The sequence below is a fragment of the Podarcis cretensis genome (assembly GCF_951804945.1).
Source record: "Podarcis cretensis genome assembly, chromosome: 4".
Lineage (NCBI taxonomy): Eukaryota > Metazoa > Chordata > Lepidosauria > Squamata > Lacertidae > Podarcis > Podarcis cretensis.
This window is the reverse complement of record NC_137173.1, coordinates 3524726-3544209: the sequence shown is the minus strand read 5'-3', so window position 1 is coordinate 3544209 and position 19484 is coordinate 3524726. Positions and strand designations below refer to the sequence as shown.

The 19484-nt window shown below is 45.1% G+C and overlaps 2 protein-coding genes and 1 long non-coding RNA gene across 3 annotated transcripts in view; 2 read left to right on the top strand and 1 right to left on the bottom strand.

The window, feature by feature from the left end:
- Window positions 1–2650, top strand: part of LOC307214855 (uncharacterized protein) — a gene marked incomplete at its 5' end in the record, with an annotated part of 46507 nt that extends 43857 nt beyond the window's left edge. The window contains one exon of the mRNA XM_079973908.1: window positions 667–2650. Within this exon, the coding sequence (XP_079830034.1) occupies window positions 667–2246 (1580 nt within the window). The 3' untranslated portion in view covers window positions 2247–2650. The remainder of the gene's footprint in view (window positions 1–666) is intronic.
- A 288-nt stretch (window positions 2651–2938) lies between these two features.
- Window positions 2939–19484, bottom strand: part of LOC307215182 — a 207672-nt gene continuing 191126 nt past the window's right edge. The window contains exon 2 of the long non-coding RNA XR_013838355.1: window positions 2939–3676. This is a non-coding gene — a long non-coding RNA (uncharacterized lncRNA). The remainder of the gene's footprint in view (window positions 3677–19484) is intronic.
- LOC307214688 (uncharacterized protein) overlaps window positions 12369–19484 on the top strand; it is a 193246-nt gene continuing 186130 nt past the window's right edge. Inside the window, exons 1-4 of the mRNA XM_079973554.1 lie at window positions 12369–12590; window positions 14259–14751; window positions 14948–15029; window positions 15315–15397. Of these exons, the coding sequence (XP_079829680.1) occupies window positions 14350–14751; window positions 14948–15029; window positions 15315–15397 (567 nt within the window). The 5' untranslated portion in view covers window positions 12369–12590; window positions 14259–14349. The remainder of the gene's footprint in view (window positions 12591–14258; window positions 14752–14947; window positions 15030–15314; window positions 15398–19484) is intronic.

Sequence of the window (19484 nt, the reverse complement as noted above, 5' to 3'; positions counted from 1 at the left end):
TTGTGCACCTTTTCCTGCCTTTACCAGTCAAATTTTGTAGTGACTGAGTCTCCTTATACCCCTTCAAAAATATAGAAAGGCCAGCTTTGGTTTTGTTTCCCCCAATCTTTCATCTAATTTCTTCATAACTGTAGCCTTGTTCACTTAATATTAGAATCTTACATCGCTTTCTGGGTGACCAGTCAACTCTGTTCCATTTCTATAATTTTATTATGTTTTACAACCTCACTAAATGAAAGAACACAAAAAACCAACCGACTTGATAGCAATCACATAACACACTGAAAAAAGTCAACCTAAGCTTCCTTTTTTGGTTATTGGCTATAACTTCCTTTTTTCGTTATTGGCTATAACATTTGATAAAATACAGGTAATTGAACAAACTTTGTTGGATTACATTCCTGTTTAAATTATCTTTCCACTGATATATAATTTTATGATATTACTCCAAAAGAAGTGGTGTTTTGAGCCATCAAACCTCTGAAATACACTTTTTTCCGGAAGTCCTCCACAATTTTGACCATGACTGTATAACAAAGCAACATTCAACAACTCATCAGAATCTCATAATAAACAAACAACACAGGTAATGAACACACAACCAACTCCCTTCAGATCTTCTCCATTTGTTCCTGAGGCTCTAATCCCTTTTTGTTTCCATTGCAGATGGTGATGAATTGGAAATCGAGAACAAAGGTGACCACGACAAAATCCCCAGAGAGGAGAAGCCATATAAAAATTTGGAGTGTGGGGAAACTTTCAGTCAGAGCTCCTATTCGACTTCCCATCAACAAAATCTCCTTGGAAAGAAACGATATCAATGCATGGAATGTGGAAAGAGCTTCAGTCAGAGCTCCTCTCTCACTTCCCATCAAAGAATTCATACAGGGGTGAAACCCTATCAGTGTGTAGAATGTGGAAAGAGCTTCAGGAGGAGCTGCGATCTCACTTCCCATCAAAGAATTCATACAGGGGAGAAACCTTTTCACTGCATTGAATGTGGAAAGAGCTTTAGTCGCAGCCACAGTCTCACTTCCCATCAAAGAATTCATACAGGGGATAAACCCTATCAGTGCATGGAATGTGGAAAGAGCTTCACTGATAGCTCCTCTTTCACTTCCCATCAAAGGATTCATACAGGGGAGAAACCCTATCAGTGTGTGGAATGTGGAAAGAGCTTCACGCATAGCTCCTCTCTCACTTCCCATCAAAGAATTCATACAGGGGAGAAACCCTATCAGTGTGTGGAATGTGGAAAGAGCTTCAGGAAGAGCTCGTCTCTCACGTCCCATCAAATAATTCATACAGGGGAGAAACCCTATCAGTGTGTGGAATGTGGAAAGAGTTTCACTCAGAGCTCCTCTCTCACTTTCCATCAAAGAATTCATATAGGGGAGAAACCATATCAGTGTGTGGAATGTGGAAAGAGCTTCACTGATAGCTCTAAACTCACTTCCCATCAAACAATTCATACAGGGGAGAAACCCTATCAGTGTGTGGAATGTGGAAAGAGCTTCACTCATAGCTCCTCTCTCACTTCCCATCAAAGAATTCATACAGGGGAGAAACCCTATCAGTGTGTGGAATGTGGAAAGAGCTTCACTCATAGCTCCTCTCTCACTTCCCATCAAAGAATTCATACAGGGGAGAAACCATATCCGTGTGTGGAATGTGGAAAGAGCTTCACTCACAGCTACAGACTCACTTCCCATCAAAGAATTCATACAGGGGAGAAACCCTATCAGTGTGTGGAATGTGGAAAGAGCTTCACTGATAGCTCCTCTCTCACTTCCCATCAAAGAATTCATACGGGGGAGAAACCCTATCAGTGTGTGAAATGTGGAAAGAGCTTCAGGAAGAGCTCCAATCTCACTAAGCATCAGAGAATTCATACAGGGGAGAAACCCTATCAGTGTGTGGAATGTGGAAAGAGCTTCAATCAGAGGTCCTCTCTCACTTCCCATCAAAGAATTCATACAGGGGAGAAACCATATCAGTGCATGGAATGTGGAAAGAACTTCAGGAAGAGCTCCTCTCTCACTTCCCATCGAAGAATTCATACAGGGGAGAAACCCTATCAGTGTGTGGAATGTGGAAAGAGCTTCACTGATAGCTCCTCTCTCACTTCCCATCAAAGAATTCATACAGGGGAGAAACCCTATCAGTGTTTAGAATGTGGAAAGAGCTTCAGGAGGAGCTGCGATCTCACTTCCCATCAAAGAATTCATACAGGGGAGAAACCCTAGTAGTGTGTGGAATGTGGAAAGAGCTTCAGTCAGAGCTCCTCTCTCACTTCCTTTCAAAGAATTCATACAGGCTAGAGAGAAAAAGGGGCCTACATACATAGATTTGCTGAAGGGAAATGGTAATTAAAAGAATATGAGGAAATACAGTGGTGCCCCGCAAGACGAATGCCTCGCAAGACGGAAAACCCGCTAGACGAAAGGGTTTTCCGTTTTGGAGGTGCTTCGCAAAACGAATTTCCTATGGGCTTGCTTCGCAAGACGAAAATGTCTTGCGATTTCCTGCGGGGTTTTTTTCCTCCCCCCCCCTTTTTCTAAGCCGCTAAAAGCCGCTAATAGCGCTAGTCCGCTAAGCCGTCAATGGGCTTGCTTCGCAAGACGACAAAACCGCTAGACGAAGGGACTCGCGGAATGGATTCTTTTTGTCTTGCGAGGCACCACTGTAAAAGATCATTTGCAGAATTGGTTACACTACAATTACTTGAGTTGTACAAGGAAGATAATAAGAAAGGGTTTAGTTATACATTTTCTAGATTTCAACAGGAAATTATAGAAGTGCATGTGCTGAAGAAAGTGTATAGTATTTTGCTAGAATGGGGAACAAAAGATGAGGTCGAATCGGTCATGATCAAATGAGCACAAGATATAGGACATAACATACAATTTGAGGACTGGGAAAAATTGTGGAAAGTAAATTTGAAATTTACAGACTGTTATCTTTTGAAAGAAAACTACAGTGGTACCTCAGTTTACATACGCTTCAGGTTGCATACACTTCAGGGTACAGACTCCACTAACCCAGAAATAATACCTCAGGTTAAGAACTTTGCTTCAGGATGAGAACAGAAATTATGCTCCGGCGGCGTGGCGGCAGCAGGAGGCCCCATTAGCTAAAGTGGTGCTTCAGGTTAAGAACAGTTTCAGGTTAAGAACGGACCTCCGGAATGAATTAAGTACTTAACCCGAGGTACCACTGTAGTTGGAAAATGTATAGATGGTATATTACACCAGTACAGAAAGCAAAAATATATAAAACCGAGTCAAACATATGCTGGAAATGTAAAGAAAAAGAAGAGACTTTTTATCATATGTGGTGGAAATGTAGAGAAGTTTAAAAATTGTGGGAAATGATATATAATGAATTGAAAAAAAATGTTCAAATTGACATTTGTAAAAAAACCAGAAGCTGAATTCAGTGCGTTGTCGGAGCTTTGTAGGGAACTAGAGTTTTAAAGTGTTTGGTCCAAGAGATCTGTGGAGAGTGTTGCTTGCCCATCACCATTTGGGAAGACAATCAACCCTGTTTGAAGTTAGCAGAGTCTCCAAACATTTGGACATACGTTTCCAAAATGCATGTCAGAGTGTTCAGACAGGCTTAGTGAAGCTGAAGTACTGTCCGAGCCAGAAGAATCTGGCAGATGGGTTCACTAAACCTTTGAGCTTCCAAAAACGGGGAGTTCTGTGATGGGTTGGGTTTGGGGTAAGTGGTAGTGCTTACATTCACCCCAGCGGTACAGGATGAGTAGGGGTGTGAGGAGACCCAGAGCTTATAGGGTTAATAGCTCGGGAAGTTATATCCTGTCACTGGGGGTGTGTTCACATACGGGGTTTGTACACTTTGTAATGTGAAATACTTTACTTTCTGTTTTGCTTTGAAGGGGAGAGACAGCATGTCAGCTCTTTCTCCCGGACTGCTGATTTTTCTTGCCGCTGTACAATAAAGCTTCTTAGATTAGAAAGAAGCTGCGTAGGGAGTCTTTTTCTGCATGCCTGAGCTTTCTTCACACAGGCCACATCGCTGTTCGCAAACTCTGCTAGATGACGGGAAAAGCTTTTCCCTGGTCGCAGTGGAAATGCGTTGTTTTTACCTTGTCTGCCAGGTTACCTGTTAAAGGTCGCTTGACTGGAGGACCTGGGGAGGCTGGCCATTCTTTTGTAATGATAATACTTCATTCTTGAGCCAGGTCACAGGCTCACCCTATTCACACCTTAAATGTGCCCTTAAGGCAGGATTTGTGAGGACAGAGACAATGGGGAGGTTTCTAAATTTCCTTTGACCTTGTAGAGAAATATTTGAGGTGAGTGAAAGAGTCAAAACGGCTTTAGGACTTTTCTTCTGGGTTTCGGACATGTGGTTTATATATTGATATATGTGTTTGCTTGGTACATTGAGGAACATATTATATATTTATATTATATATATATATATATATGAAAATGGACATCGAATACTCGTTGCCAAGGGATGGAAAGATCAGGAGGCTCCAAAAATAACAGATTGTCAAATCAAATTACAGGAATTTGTGGAGACGGCTCAATTGACTAGTAAACTCAAAGGAAACTCAAAGCAAAAAATCGCGGAAAACTGGGATGGTTATAGAAGATATGTTCAAAAATACAATAATAGTTTTGACTCCGTGCTCGCATTCGAGTGATAAAGGAACTAAAAGAAGGTGGACAACTATTAAGGATTTATCATGTTTTCAGAATCTTTTGGAAAATTTATATAGAAAGGTTTATTGTTTTGTGTACATTCAATTGTAAGATAAAATATATGCGAAGGGACTTGATAGGAAGTCAAAACTGAAGAAAAGATTTTGTAAGATAAAAGGGGGAAAATATTTATTTTCATTATCACTTTATTTTATTGTATTTTTTGTGTTTCTGCGGGAGTGTGTTTTGTATGGAATGTTTGGAAGGAAATAAGACAGTAAATAACAAATAACAAACAAAATATTGATGTATGTAATTTTTATTTCTCAATTATATTTTGTGGTAGTATGGTTGTAATGTTTTTTGTAACATAATATCATTCAATAAAAAATATTTAAAAACAAACAAGCAAATAGGTCAAAATAAATAAATATCAGCAGTAAGCATTGGAGATGCAGACAAAACGAGGGAACCTTATTCCACATGTGAACATGTCCCCAAAGGGAAAATAAAATAAAATAAAATAAAATAAAATAAAATAAAATAAAATAAAATAAAATAAAATAAAATAAAATAAAATAAAATAAAATAAATGCTATTTATTTTAAAGAAAACCAAAGCTTTCCTATTTAACATTCTAACGATAAGCATCCCAAATGAAAATAAAAGAATGTTTCTTTACACGACCACAACAGGTAGGATGTTAATAGCAAAAATACTGGAAAATTAATATCAACAAAAGATGAGTGGCAGTTAAAGTTGTGCTAGTACCTTAAACTAGCCACAATGCCAGAACTTCCAAGAGACTGAGATCTACTCCCAGTAATAAAAATACTGCCAGTGATCTACCCATTGTCTTTGCCCAGAGTTCTTGAGCTTTTCTCAGGGAGCAGTGACCAGAGTGGTGGATCGACCACTAGATCATTAAACAAATTAAAATCATATAAACAATTGTGCTTTAAAAGTACATAACGTATATTAAGTATCAGGATAATAGAACTTATAGTGGTTTCTGCACTGAACAACAACTCTTACAATGTAAGATGATATAGACAGGCGCAGCATTGATTTTAAAGTGGTGCCCCGCAAGACGAATGCCTCGCGAGATGAAAAACTCACGAGTTTTCCGTTTTCGAGGTGCTTCGCAAGACAAATTTCCCCATGGGCTTGCTTCGCAAGACGAAAACGTCTTGCGAGTTCTTGTGAGTTTTTTCCCTCCCCCCCCTTTTCTAAGCCGCTAATAGCCGCTAATCCGCTAATAGCGCTAATCCGCTAAGCCGCTAATGGCCATGCTTCGCAAGACAAAAAAACCGCTAGACGAAGAGACTCGCGGAACGGATTAATTTCATCTTGCGAGGCACCACTGTAGTTACAGGTGACAGCAATCTGCAGCTGTAAGGTTTTCTTCTTAAAGTGACCCCTTTAAAACAACAAATGAAAAGCAAACTTTATCCATACACAGGTTTGTATTTTGTTGCACATTTGTTAAATTGTTAAACTGACTCACCACCGCCCCAGCTTAAGAGGCCTCATTGATGCACTGGGACACCGCTGCTGCTGCTGCTGCACCGTGAGTGTTGGGGAAGGCCGCTCCCTCCTGTAGGCCCACTCCACCAGGCCTAGGGGGCGGGGCCCACACTTGCCACCGCTACAGCTTTAAGGACACTGGTGCTGCTGCAGCAAATGTTAAAAATGTTTTAAAGGGGTTTTTACTTTTTTACTTTGTTGTACCACCGTGAACGGTGGTTTTTATTGATGTATTTTTATTGTGTTCCATTTTATTTTGGTTTGGGGTTGGATATTGAGTGCGGTGGGGATTGGTTTTGTTTGGTACAATTGTTTTTGGTTTGCTTTGCTTTTCTATTTTGTATATGGAGGTTGGTATGAGGCTTGGGATTGCTACCGTGGTGGGGCGAGGGAGGTACGGCGGTGGGGGCATCGAGATCCAGATATGCTCATACCCCTTCCTATCTGCGCCCCATCCCGAGAGACGAGGGTAGGGTGAGCAAGGATTACTCACCTCCGTCACTGGTGTTGTGCAATGCCAGGACTATAGGCAACAAAACTGCCACCCTGTGAGATTTCTTCACCTCGCATGGGGTTGACCTGGCTTGTGTGACGGAGACCTGGGTGCGCAAAAGGGAAACTGTTACCTTACGAGAGATGGCGCCCCGGGTTTCTCCGTCCTCCACCAGTCGCGGATTGTGGGCCGGGGGGGAGGGGTGGCATTATTAATCCAGGAAGATTGTTCTTTCAGGGCTCTACCATCGCCATCAATCCCCGGCATTGAATGTGTTGGCCTAGTGTGGTGCTCCGAGGTGAGCTTGGCTGTCCGTCTGGTGTACCGGCCACCTAGCTCACCAGCAGCTACCCTGTCAGGCCTGCTGGAGGGGGTGGCCGGCTGGGCCTTGAAGTTCCCTAACCTATTGGTATTGGGGGACTTCAGCATCCATGCTGATGCCACTCCCTCCTCACAGGCTCTGGACCTGGTGTCTTCCATGGCAACACTAGGGCTCTCCCAGTTTCTTTTGGGCCCCACACATCAAGCAGACCACACGCTGGATTTGATCTTTGGCGTCGGTATAGATGTGATCATGTCTCCTTCAATGAAGGTGCCATGGTCTGATTACTACGCTCTGAAAGCCAGGATTGATTTTCCACCCTCACCCTGCTTAGGTGGCGAGCCAATTTGGGCTCGCCCACAGAGGCTAATGGACCCTGATAGATTCCGTCAGGCCTTGCGGGACCTTGCTCCCCCTGGCAACTCATTGACTGAGCTTGTTGAGGGCTGGAATATCCAGCTCCTAGCAGCTATCGATGAGATCGCACCTAAGCGCCCTCTGCGACCCCGCAGAAACCGGGCTCCCTGGTTTACTGAGGAGCTTTGGAAAATGAAGCGGGACCTCAGATGGCTAGAGCGAGTATGGCGGGGTGCCCGTGACGGAGCCTCAATAACATCTTATAGGGTTTTTATGAAAACCTATGAGATGGCAGTGAAGGCCGCTAAGAAGTCCTACTTCTCGGCCTCCATTGCCTCCGCTAGCTCTCGCCCGGCACAATTATTTAGTATAATTAGGTCTTTAACATCCTTTGAGGGACAGCCAAATTTAAATAACAATTTGACACACAGCTGTGAGGCATTTGCGAATTTTTTTGTGGAGAAGGTCCTGTTGCTCCGCCATGACCACCCTGCCAATTTGGATACAATAAAGGAACTGGAGGCCCCTCGACTGTCCTCGGGTCCAGTATTGGACCACTTTGACCGGATATCCCCAGCTGATGTGGACAGACTCCTCCGAGCTGGAAAGCCCACCACCTGTCCTCTTGACCCGTGCCCGTCTTGGCTGATTAGAGCGTGTCCAGATGAGGTGCGGGGCCCCCTGGGTGATATTCTCAATTTGTCCCTTGGCACCGGGATATTCCCAGGGGAACTGAAGGAGGCAGTGGTGCGCCTGCTCTTAAAGAAAACATCATTAGATCCCTTAGATCTATCCAATTACCGCCCGGTTTCGAATCTTCCATTGCTGGGGAAGGTGATTGAGAGAGGGGAGGGGCCACTAGGAGCGCATCAGAAGATGGCTGACAATAACATCTCTCTGACCCACACTAGGTAATTTGGAGGCTGTGATGGGAGTAAATAGCCTCCCTACCCCCCCCCAGGATTGCGGGGGGGGGGACTGCCCTTGCCTGCTGTGCCCTATACCACCCCTGAATTTGAGGGGATGGGGGCACTAGGCACAATGCCCTCCTGTGGGATTTCGGCGCTCCTGGAAGCCGTCTCTGATCCGCGCCACTAGCTGCAAGAACTTCAAAAGAAACAATTTGGATGAAGCGAATGCACATATTTCAAGGAAGAAGGGGGAGTAAAAAACAAGACGAGTCGGAGGAACAAGTATAAATCATGAGAAGATACGCCAAGACTCGGTATGGCAAAGGGAGGGAGGGGGGGAAAAACCTTCCTTTCTTTCTTTTATGTGATTAAACAAGAATCCCCCCCTCACAAGTCAGAAATGTCGTGTTAAGGACTTAAGCTGTGGATTTAAGACTGTGTGGAGATAAACTTTCGAACCAAAGCATGTTTTAAGAAGAGCGTGGAATGTATAAGGGCTTTGGAATGACGCAGTTAAAAATGCCGTTGCCATATTGGGAAGTTCTGTCGGAGGACTTAAGTCTGAGAGGAGAAATAGAGAAATAGAGAAATAGAGCTGTTTTTATATTGTGGGTGAAACTCCTCAGTGGGACTTAAGAATGACAGTTCTGTAATTAATGATGGAAAGAGCGCTGTTATCTATGAAGGCAATGATATATGGAAACCATCTCGATCTGAGGATTGGAAGAACGGAAAAATTCACACAGGATTATTATTGGTGTTTATCGGCTTAAGGAGACTATCAGAAGAGATCATAAAGAAAAAAGAGAAAATATATGAACAAGATGTGATGCGGAAACAGCAAGATAAGACTGGATAGAATTATGAACTTTGTTTGGACTGATTTGGACATTAACGCAGTGTCAAGAAGATGATCAGAATCCCCCTTCGGATCTTGAAATATGGGTCCCCTCAACAAAATTTAAAATTCGGCTCTGTAATTCGGAATTTATGTGATTTGATTTGATTTGATTTGATTTGATTTGATTTGATTTGATTTGATTGGCCGGTTAATAAAAATTATTTTTTTTTTAAAAAAAGGTGATTGAGAGAGCTGAACAGCTTGGTAGGTTTCTGGATGAAACATCGGCTCTCGATCCATTTCAGTCCAGCTTCTGCGCTGGTCATGGGACCGAGACGGCTCTGGTCGCCCTAACAGATTATCTCCGCAGGCAGCTGGATTGAGGCGGGTCGGGGCTGCTGATTCTTCTAGACCTGTCAGCAGCCTTCGACATGGTTGATCACAAACTCCTGGACCACCGCCTTGCCGACGTGGGGATCCAGGGCACAGTCCTTCAATGGCTGCGCTCGTTTCTCTCTGGTCGGGGACAGAGTGTGGCGCTTGGGGGGGAATTGTCAGGGTGCGATTGTCTCCCCGATGCTTTTTAACATCTTTATGCGCCTCCTCGCCCAGCTTGTCCGGAGTTTTGGGCTGGGTTGCCATCAATATGCCAATGACACCCAACTCTACCAGTTGATGGATGGCAATCCTGACTCGGCCCCAGACACACTGACCAGATGTCTGGAAGCTGTGGCTGGATGGTTACGTGGGAGCCAGTTGAAATTGAATCCTTCAAAGACAGAGGTCCTCTGGCTGGGATGGGGCGATATGGGATTGAGGGGGCAACTCCCATCTCTTGTGGGGGTGCAGTTGGTGCCAGCATCGTACGTTAAGAGTTTGGGTGTAATCTTAGATACCTCCCTCTCTATGGAGGTGCAGATTACAGCTATAACAAAGGCGGCATTTTTTCATCTCCGCCAAGCTAAGCAGTTGGCTCCTTATCTCTCTCGCCCTGACCTAGCCACTGTGATCCACGCAACGGTCACCTCCAGACTGGATTATTGTAACTTGCTCTACGTGGGGCTGCCCTTGAGACTGACCCAGAAACTCCAGCGGGTGCAGAATGCCGCGGCGAGACTCCTTATGGGGTCTTTGCTGCAAGATCACATTCATCTGGTACTATACCAGCTGCACTGGCTCCCAGTGGAGTATAGGATCAGGTTTAAGGTGCTGGTTTTAACCTTTAAAGCCCTATACGGCCTAGGACCCTCGTACCTATGGGACCCTCTCCTGGTATGCCCCACAGAGGAGCTTACGGCCTGCAAATAAAAACATCTTGAAGATCCCAGGCCACAGAGGCTGGCCTCAACTAGAGCCAGGGCTTTCTCGGCCGCGGCTCCAATCTGGTGGACGCTCTGTCACAAGAGACTAGGGCCCTGCGGGACCTGACATCTTTCCACAGGGCCTGCAAGACAGAGTTGTTCCACCAGGCCTTTGGTCAGGGCGCAGCCTGACCCCCTCCTCTGGCAATCTGCACAGAATTTTGCTTAATGGTTGCCATCAATTTGATTTTAATTAATTTTTATAATGAAAGGTTTTTAGAATGTTTTTAGAATTACTTTGATTGTTGTTAGCCGCCCTGAGCCCAGCTTCGGCTGGGGAGGGCGGGGTATAAATAAATTTATTATTATTATTATTATTAGTAGTAGTAGTAGTAGTAGTAGTAGTATCAAAATATGATGTACATTTGTTAAAATATGATGAATTGTGACATTATATTCATTTCTATTACTTAGACTATGTACTACTGATGAAGCCCATGAGAGCAAAACAAGGCATTATTCCGGAAATCCTTGCATAGCTGTCAACCTTCCCTTTTTTTGCGGGAAATTCCCTTATTCCAGTGCTGTTTCCCGCTGCTATCCCGGATTGTTAGATATCCCGTAGACTGTCCCTGGGACAGGTGAGGCTGCTGATCCCTTATTTTCAAATCTGAAAGTTGACAGCTATGAATCCTTGTCAACGCTGTGGAACTTGTAGTAGGCTCCAATCTGGACTTTATGAACATATGTGGAACAGAAACTAGCAGACATTTGGTTTTTATGAATGAACTGATTTATTGGGACTTCCGTCTATATTATTGCACTTTATGTGTTGTTTATGTGCAAGGTAAACATTTGATATTGTGATAAGAATATATAGAAGAGTATTGTTTATGTGAATGCACAGCCGCTTACGTCTTGTGTGTTTGTCCATTCCAGGAACGGCATTCCTGACCCAGATGTTCACAGGAAGTCCGTAAGATGATTCCCCTTTCAAACAGGATACGTGACCCTAGGCCAGTTTGGTCCTCCTCTCCGGCAGACGGACAACCCCTTCCCCAAAGCCGCTCCCTCCCCCACTTCCCCATGGGGGTCCCCCACACCACCCATCACTCACCAGGATGGCTTTGAATCACCTCCGGCAGGTATAGCTGAGCTTCCAACAAAATATTAAAATACAATAGTCCATCAAATATTAAAAGCTTCCCTAAACATAACAACAACCATCCATTTTCAGTCCATTGAATTAGCAATTGAGCATTTCTGGAAAGGAAAATGGCATACTTTTGTTGTGTGCATAAGCATGCATAAGAAAGTATTACTCATTTATGATGAGAATAGGATTTATTTCTTTTGAACTTTGCTGGGTTCCTCCTTGGCAGCCAGTGCGATTCTTTCAGCAGGGCTCGAACTCAGGACCCGCTGCCTTGAGGGACATCTAAGAGCAGTTGGGCAGGGGAAAGGTCTCCCTTGGGAGGTGGGGGACTCTCCTTCCTTGGAGGTTTCTCAGCAGAGATCGGACGGCCATCTGCCCTGGATGCTTGAGCTGAGATTCCTGCACTGCTGGGGGTTGGACTAGATGACCCTGGGATCCCCTCCTCTCTCTCCACTCCGGAATTCCAGGAGGAGCTTCCTTGCCTCCTGCAAAGCCCTTTTCCCTGCAGGCTCTTCCTCTGGTTTCTGGCCAAGGGAGCGAGATGCTCAGAGTCCAGCCAAGAGCCTCACCCCCAAAAGGATATCTGGGCATGGGCGGAGCCGGGGGGGCAGCTGCCCCCCTAAATGCATAAAAAATAATAAGAATCTGAGAGAGGGCTGAGCGAGGGAGGGCTCGGCTTTGCAAGGGTTAAAGGGAAGTGAGCTGCCTTCCTAGAGAGGCCAGGAAGCAAGGGGGGGCTGGTCCTCCAGAGCCAAGGCCCCTCCCTCCCTCCCCAGTCCTTTCCTGCAAGGAAGGGGGGGGGTGTTGCTTTGGTGTCTCTCCTGCAAGGGCCGAATCGCTGCCCCCTCCTGGGATCTGGTGAGTCCATAGCTGTCAACTTTCAGATGTGAAAATAAGGGATCAGCAGCCTCACCTCTACCAATCCGGGATAGCAGCAGGAAGCAGCGGGGAAACGGCGCTGCAATAAGGGAATTTCCCGCAAAAAAGGGAAGGTTGACAGCTATGGGTGAGTCTCCTCTCTCTCCCCCAAGAGGGTGCAGTGGGGAGACGGGGGGGGGGGGGGTCCCAGGGCTGCAGCAGGGGAGGGTGCCTGGGGGGCCTGATCTGCTCCTGCAGGGGGGGACCCCAAGTCAGGGAGGAGGAGAGGGTCCAGCCAGGGAGGGGCCAGGTCTGCAACACTCTCCTTCCTGCAGATCAGAGGATCCCTGACTCCCACGTAATCTCCCTTCTTTAAACAAAGGGGTCCCTGGGACTTTAACTCTGTGTGACTTCACTCAGCCTCATTGCACAATGGAGGAAACATCTGCAAATGGTTTTCCAAAGCTGGAGTAGGAGGTGGACTAGCCCCCCAGAAAAAAAAACACACAATGGGGAGGAAGGAAGGAAAGGTGGGAAAGAAAGGCCAGGAATAAATAAAGAGAGGGATCCCAGCCCAGAGTCTGGCTGCTGCATTGCAATCCAGTTTCCCAGTGTCTCCCAGGGCAGCTCCCCACGGAGGCCACTGCAGCAATCCCCTCGCACCCAGAGCAGGGCATCCCAGGACCACATCCTCTCTCTCCAAAAGGGATTGTTGCTGGCAAAGCAGCCGGAAATGGGCGCTGCTACTCACTGAGCCTCCAGGGACCTTGGCATCAATGGCTGTGTGTTAAGCTGTCTAACAGAATAATAGTAATAAATTGCCCGCCTGAATTTCAAGTGAGATTTGGCCCCGTCCACTTGGCTCTCTGGGGTTTTCCAGATACATTCCTGGCCCTCAGACCACAGAAAAATAGACCCCACCCCAGGAGTCTGTCTGGAGAGCAGCAGAGAGTCCAAGGGCAAGAAAAGGAGACAGAAGCAGGGGAGTGGGGTGGGGGGACCAACTCCTGAGGACCCCCCGGGTGAGGATCCCAGCTACAGCCAAGCATCAATTTTTCACGAGATACAAATGACTCCTTTGTCATTCGGTTCTGACTTCATGCATTGACTGGAAGGATGGAGAAACCAGGCTGATTCATCTCCCAGAAATCCCCCCCCCAAAAAAAAAACACGGGGAGGGAGGAAGGGAAAGTAGGAAAGAGAGGCCAGGAATAAAGAGAGGGATCCCAGCCCATAGTCTGGCTGCTGCATTGCAAACCAGTTTGTGTTAAGCCATCTAATAGAACAACAAAAAATCAAGGGAGATGTCTTTGGCCCTGCTCACTTGGCCCTCTGGGGGTTGGCCAGATACATTCCTGGCCCTCAGGGCAAAGAAAAAGAGACCTCACCCCACAAATCTGTTTGGACAGCGTGAGATTGCAGAAAAGGAGACAGAAGCAGGGAGTGGAGGTGGGGTGGGGGTGGGGAGCAACTCCAGAGGACCCCCAGGTCAGGACCCCCACTAGAGAAAAGCATCCATTTATCACAAGATACAAATGACTCCCTTGTCAGTCGGTTCTGACTTCATGCGTTGACTGGAAGGATGGAGAAACCAGGCTGATTCATCTCCCAGAAATCCCTTCAGTTGCCTCCACATTCTGCATTGCTTGAAGGCTAGAGATTTATTTCTTCTCCTCTTCCTCCTCCTTTTCAAAAAGATAGCTCATGGTCTGGGATGTGGTGCAGTCCAGCCCTGGTTTCCAGCAAGACTCAGGGAACCATTTCCCCCCCCCCTGTCCTACAAATTCTGTAACAGAACAATGTATTTGCTTTGTAGGATTTGCTAGAGCTTCTCATTTAGACGGACAGAACTTGGCAGAAGACCAAAGGGTTTCTTCCAATCTCTCAGAGGCTTCCTGAGAGCACAGATGGATGAGCGAGATTCAGCTGGCCCTGGAACAGGAAGAGGCCATGCCAGCCAAACTGGGAGCAGTGGGGGATTCTGGGAAAACTCTGAGCAGAAGATCCTGGGTGAGGAGGACACCCTCCGCTCAGAGCTGCAGAGCCAGCAGTTGAGGCAGTTCTGCTGCCAGGAGGCCAAAGGACCCCGAGAGGTTTGCAGCCGACTCTACCACCTTGACCATCAGTGGCTGAAGCCAGAAAGGCACACGAGAGCTGAGATGCTGGACCTGGTGATCTTGGAGCAGTTCCTGGCTGTCCTTCCTCCAGAGATGGAGAGCTGGGTGAGGGAATGCGGAGCGGAGACCAGTTCCCAGGCGGTGGCCCTGGCCGAAGGTTTCCTCCTGAGTCAGGCAGAGGAGAGAGAGCAGGTGAGAGAGACTTTCCTCTGGATACTCCCAAGGGGCTCCAAACAGGACAGAAAACATCCCATAATGGTCTGCTGATGACCCATCCTTTTTCTGGGAAAGCATCCATGGAATGAGATCTCACACCCTTCAAATCTTTGTCATTCTCTTTCTCGTATTTCTCCCCATTCTCTGTTTTGAATCCTTGTTTCTTTTTCAGGGAAAGGATCTCTTTGCAGAAATGGACCTGGATTCCTGTGAGGCAGAGAGGCCTCCGTTGGACACCAGAGAGAGGCCACTGGGTAAGGAGGAACGTGGTTTTTCTCCATTTGGTCTCATTCTGTTGGTTTTCCAACACATCTGAGGGTTCTTTTCATCTTGTTTTGGGGGGAGACAGTTGGGAACAAGGGTCCAGAAGAGGGGAGATGTATCTCTGCACAAACAAACATATGAAATGGGCACAAACATCCAAATACTCTCAGTAGGTAAGTCTTTCTCAAAGGCCCATCTGTAGTTAGAGATGCCCTGTTTCACCTGTGAGAGAAGCAGGCACTCCTGGCGCCCTGCTTACCTTTTTTCTCTTGCAGGTGACAGAAGGATGCCGGCAAGACCTCCTGATCCGCCTTTTCACGGGGGCAGAAGGGAAGCAGCGGCTGTGGAACCAGATCAGGTCAGGGGAAGCTGCCTTGTGGGGACAGAGGCCGAGGGATGGAGCAATGTCATGGACTGGTTGGGCACAGAGGAATGGTGGGAGGAAGCAGCCGGGGAACCAGGAAGGGAAGACGGCTCAGAGCCGAAGGAGTGGAGGTGGAGGAAGGATGGGCGGTCAGAGGGAGAAGCCTGGGAAGAGGAGGTGTCAGAAGCTGAAGGGGAAACAGGGCTTAGTGAGCTGGGAGACTCTGTGGCAGAATGCAGTGCAGAATCAGAGGCAGAAGAGGAAGGAGGCGAGTGGGAGAGGAAGGTCGAGAGGCTGAGGTGAGTCAGGATAAGGAGGAGCCACCGGTGGCTCCCTCTCCTTTTGCCAGAAGCCACCCTCCCTGCTTGTTTCTCAGAGCCAGGAGACGAAAATTGGCTTATTTTAATTAATCACTGAATGCTAAAATTGTTTTCTAAGCAGTGGACAAACGAGAACAAATAGTGGCCTGGATTCACCTAACCAGCCCCATCAGATGAAAAATGGGGCCTGCCCCCCATTCCTCCCCTTCCCCCTCTCCTTGCCCCCCAGAATCCCTTCAATTTGGCTCTAGGGCATTGGGAAGGAACCTCTACAGAACAGCTCTCGAGGAGAGGAGAAAGTGGATCCGACCATTGAGGAAACTAGAATGTTTGGGTAGGCAGAATGACTTGAAAACACAAGGTGGAGTACCACCTATTTGGACAAAGACAAATACCCATAATTAAAACACAGAATAAAATAAGCACCCATAATTAAAATGTGCAGCAAAGCAATCCTATTGAAACAACACTGCAATTAACAGGAAGGAAACAACAGAGCATTGTGGAGTAGATCATATTTCTGCTGTCTCAGAGGCGGACATTTCCCTTTTTCTTTTAGGGTCCAGTGTGCTTTGAAGATGTCGCTGTTCGTTTCACGGACGAGGAGTGGGCGTTGCTGGATCCTGACCAGAGAGCTCTGCATAAGGATGTCATGGAGGAGAATCGTGGGATCATGGCCTCTCTTGGTAAGGCTCCCTGTGGGATCGTCATATCTGGCTGGAAATTCAAAAAATACGTCTATGGACCAACCTCATATATTTTCACAGAGCTCAACAGAGCCCCCTATAACACCTGGGAACCTAACACCCCCACAATAAACAGTAACTTACAGTTTTTTCTTTGAACAATCTTCCTCAAATTATTCCTTTTTCTACCACGATTGGGCTGGTCTCAACTGCCCAGGCCATCTTAAATGTCAGCTTCAGAATTGTTAGGAAAGATAAGTAGCTTCAGGTTTTCTGCTTTTGTTTTTGCTCCTGTCAGTCTTGGGTTGACCAAAGAGACGACTGACATTGGAGATGGAGGGGATGCCATGACTGGGCCAAACAAAATTCATCCCAGAGAAGAGCTAGACTTATTGAATTTCAGGTAGAAGTAGCAGTGGTGGTGATGATGATGATGATGATACAGTGGTACCTCGGTTTACAAACTTTCCGGAACAGGACTATTCTTAAATCAAGGTACCACTGTAGTAATAATAATAATTTATATTTATACCCCAGCCACTCTGGGCGGCTTCCAACACACATATAAACATGAAACATAAATAATAACAATCTGATTCCATATAAAAGAACATTAACTTTTAAATCAACAACTTCTCCTAGTGGCCGAAACTGTGGAAACCTTTTGTGAAAAGTGTATTTCTGAGGTTTGATGGCTCATAACACTACTTTTGTGTGGAGTAATCCCATAAAATTATATAGCAATGGAAAGATAGTTTAATGAAGAATGTAATGCGATGACTTTTATGAAGGAGTATTTATTAGAACAGCAGTCATAAAGAAAAAACGTGAAACCTTTGGTAACCATTGGTAACCTTTAGCTTTAATTACGGCCTTACAACGCCTTCCCATGAAGTGAACCAAGTTTTTACTTCTGCAGCTGTAATAATGGGAAATCAATGTTGGCTATTTGCAGTATGGTAGCGCTGCAGAGAGCTTGCTGGGGAGACCATGCATTAAAAAGGGACTCAAAAATAACTTAAACAAGGTTTCAATTAGAAAAACAAAAACTCCATTTACACTAAATACATCAACAAACAACCATGACCCAACCACCAACCCATCCCCCAGGGTAATGGGAGAGCTAGGTGCTGCTCCTTATATACTACACCCAAATGCTGACACACCTTAATCAATACAATTCAGCAGCACCTGCTATGTTTCACAGCTGTAAAGCTGGGTCTCGTTATTTTGCTCTGGCCCTTGCTCTGGCCCCTTAAAGACATACACATTGGGTGGAACAATGATGAACCTTTACATTTAAAGAAACCATTCAACATTTCCCCTGCGGTTCATCATTGTGAAACGAAAACATAAAGCATATTTTGTACATGTCTTTCATGTGTAGCCTTTGGAAGTGCTTTTGTAAAAATGTCCGCAATTTGATTGTTACCTGGAACATATTCAAATACAATCATTTCATCAGCAATTAGTTTCTTTACAAACTGCAAACGTAATCTTAAGACTCTAGTGCGCTGCGTATTGGTTTCTGAACATAGGATAGCAAGTCCACTCTGGGAATCAAGGTAAACCTTTACTGGTAGTGTTACTTGCATCTGTAGGTCTGCGAATACTTGCAGATACCATTCTACATCACGAGTGGCCTGAACACATGCACATAATTCACTCTCTGTTGTGGAGAGACAAATAATGGTTTGTGTCTGGGACTTCCATTCAAATGGACAACCGTTATAACAAAACACCATACCAGACACACCCCTACAATTATTTTGTTCCACTGCATGAGATGCATCGCAGAAAATTTCAAAACCTTTGTCAATAGTTGATGTAAACTGCAACCTATAATGTTTGGTATGTTTAAGGTACATTACCACTCTCTTAAGAGCAGAGAAACATTGTGTAGTGGGCTTTTCCACAAATTTTGCCAGAAAGTGAAAAGCATAAGTTATATCTGGTCTTGAGATTCTTTGAATGAAATTTAGCTTGCCTATAGCAGAACGATACAAAGTTTTGTTAGGGAATGGCTTATCTTCACCTGTAAAGGTGAAACCACACACCATAGGCGTTTCCTTCCCATTTGCATTTTTTAAACGTAGCATTTCAACAAGGTCATCAATTTTTGCAGTTTGATGAACCAGAAAAGATCCATTTTTGCCTTTCTCAATTTGCATGGATAAGTAATTTTTACCTATGCCTAATTCCACCACATCAAATTTCTTCTGTAACTGTGAAACTACCTCTTCATATTCCTGTTTAGTTTTTGTAGAAATTAACACGTCATCTACATACACACATATCTTTGTTACAGAGTTTGCCCTTTCCTTTATAAACACACAGTTGTCTGCCTTTCCTTGTGAAAAACCAATATCCAGCAATTCTTTTGCGAAAGTTTGGTGCCAATTCCTTCCACTTTGGTGCAGACCATAAAGGGATTTATTTAATTTGCATACCAAACCTTCAGCGGCGTCTATGCCTTCAGGGACACGCATAAATTTTTTTTCTTTTAAATCTGCAAACAAATATGCAGTTTTTATATCTAGGTGATAAACAGAATGTCCACATTGTGATGCATCTTTTAACAAAAGCTTAACTGTTTCATATTTTACACTTGGTGAATAACACAAATCAATCTTCACCTGGAATTTGTTGAAAACCCTTAGCAACTAATCTTGCTTTGTATCTTACAACTTTATTTTTGTCATGCATTTTAACTCTATAAACCCATTTTGAATCAATAAGTCTCATATCTGGGGTTTGTGGTACAAGAGACCAAGTGTTATGCTCTTTTAAAGAAGCTATCTCAGAGTTCATAGCTTTATACCAGTTTACAGCTTGGTGCTTAGGTAAATTGTGAACATCATTGTAGCTTTTTGGCTCAAAAACCGCCTTATTGGCATACACAGTATTAAAATGTTCATCCGCAAAACGTTGTGGCTTCTGCCTCTTTCTATCTGAACGTCTCAGTCCGGAAGGAGAGTCAGACTCCTCAGACTTAATGGGACTAAGTGAACTACTAGTTTCAGGTTGTAAATCATCATTGTCAGACTGAAGAGGTGCCTGTAGGCTAAGCTCACG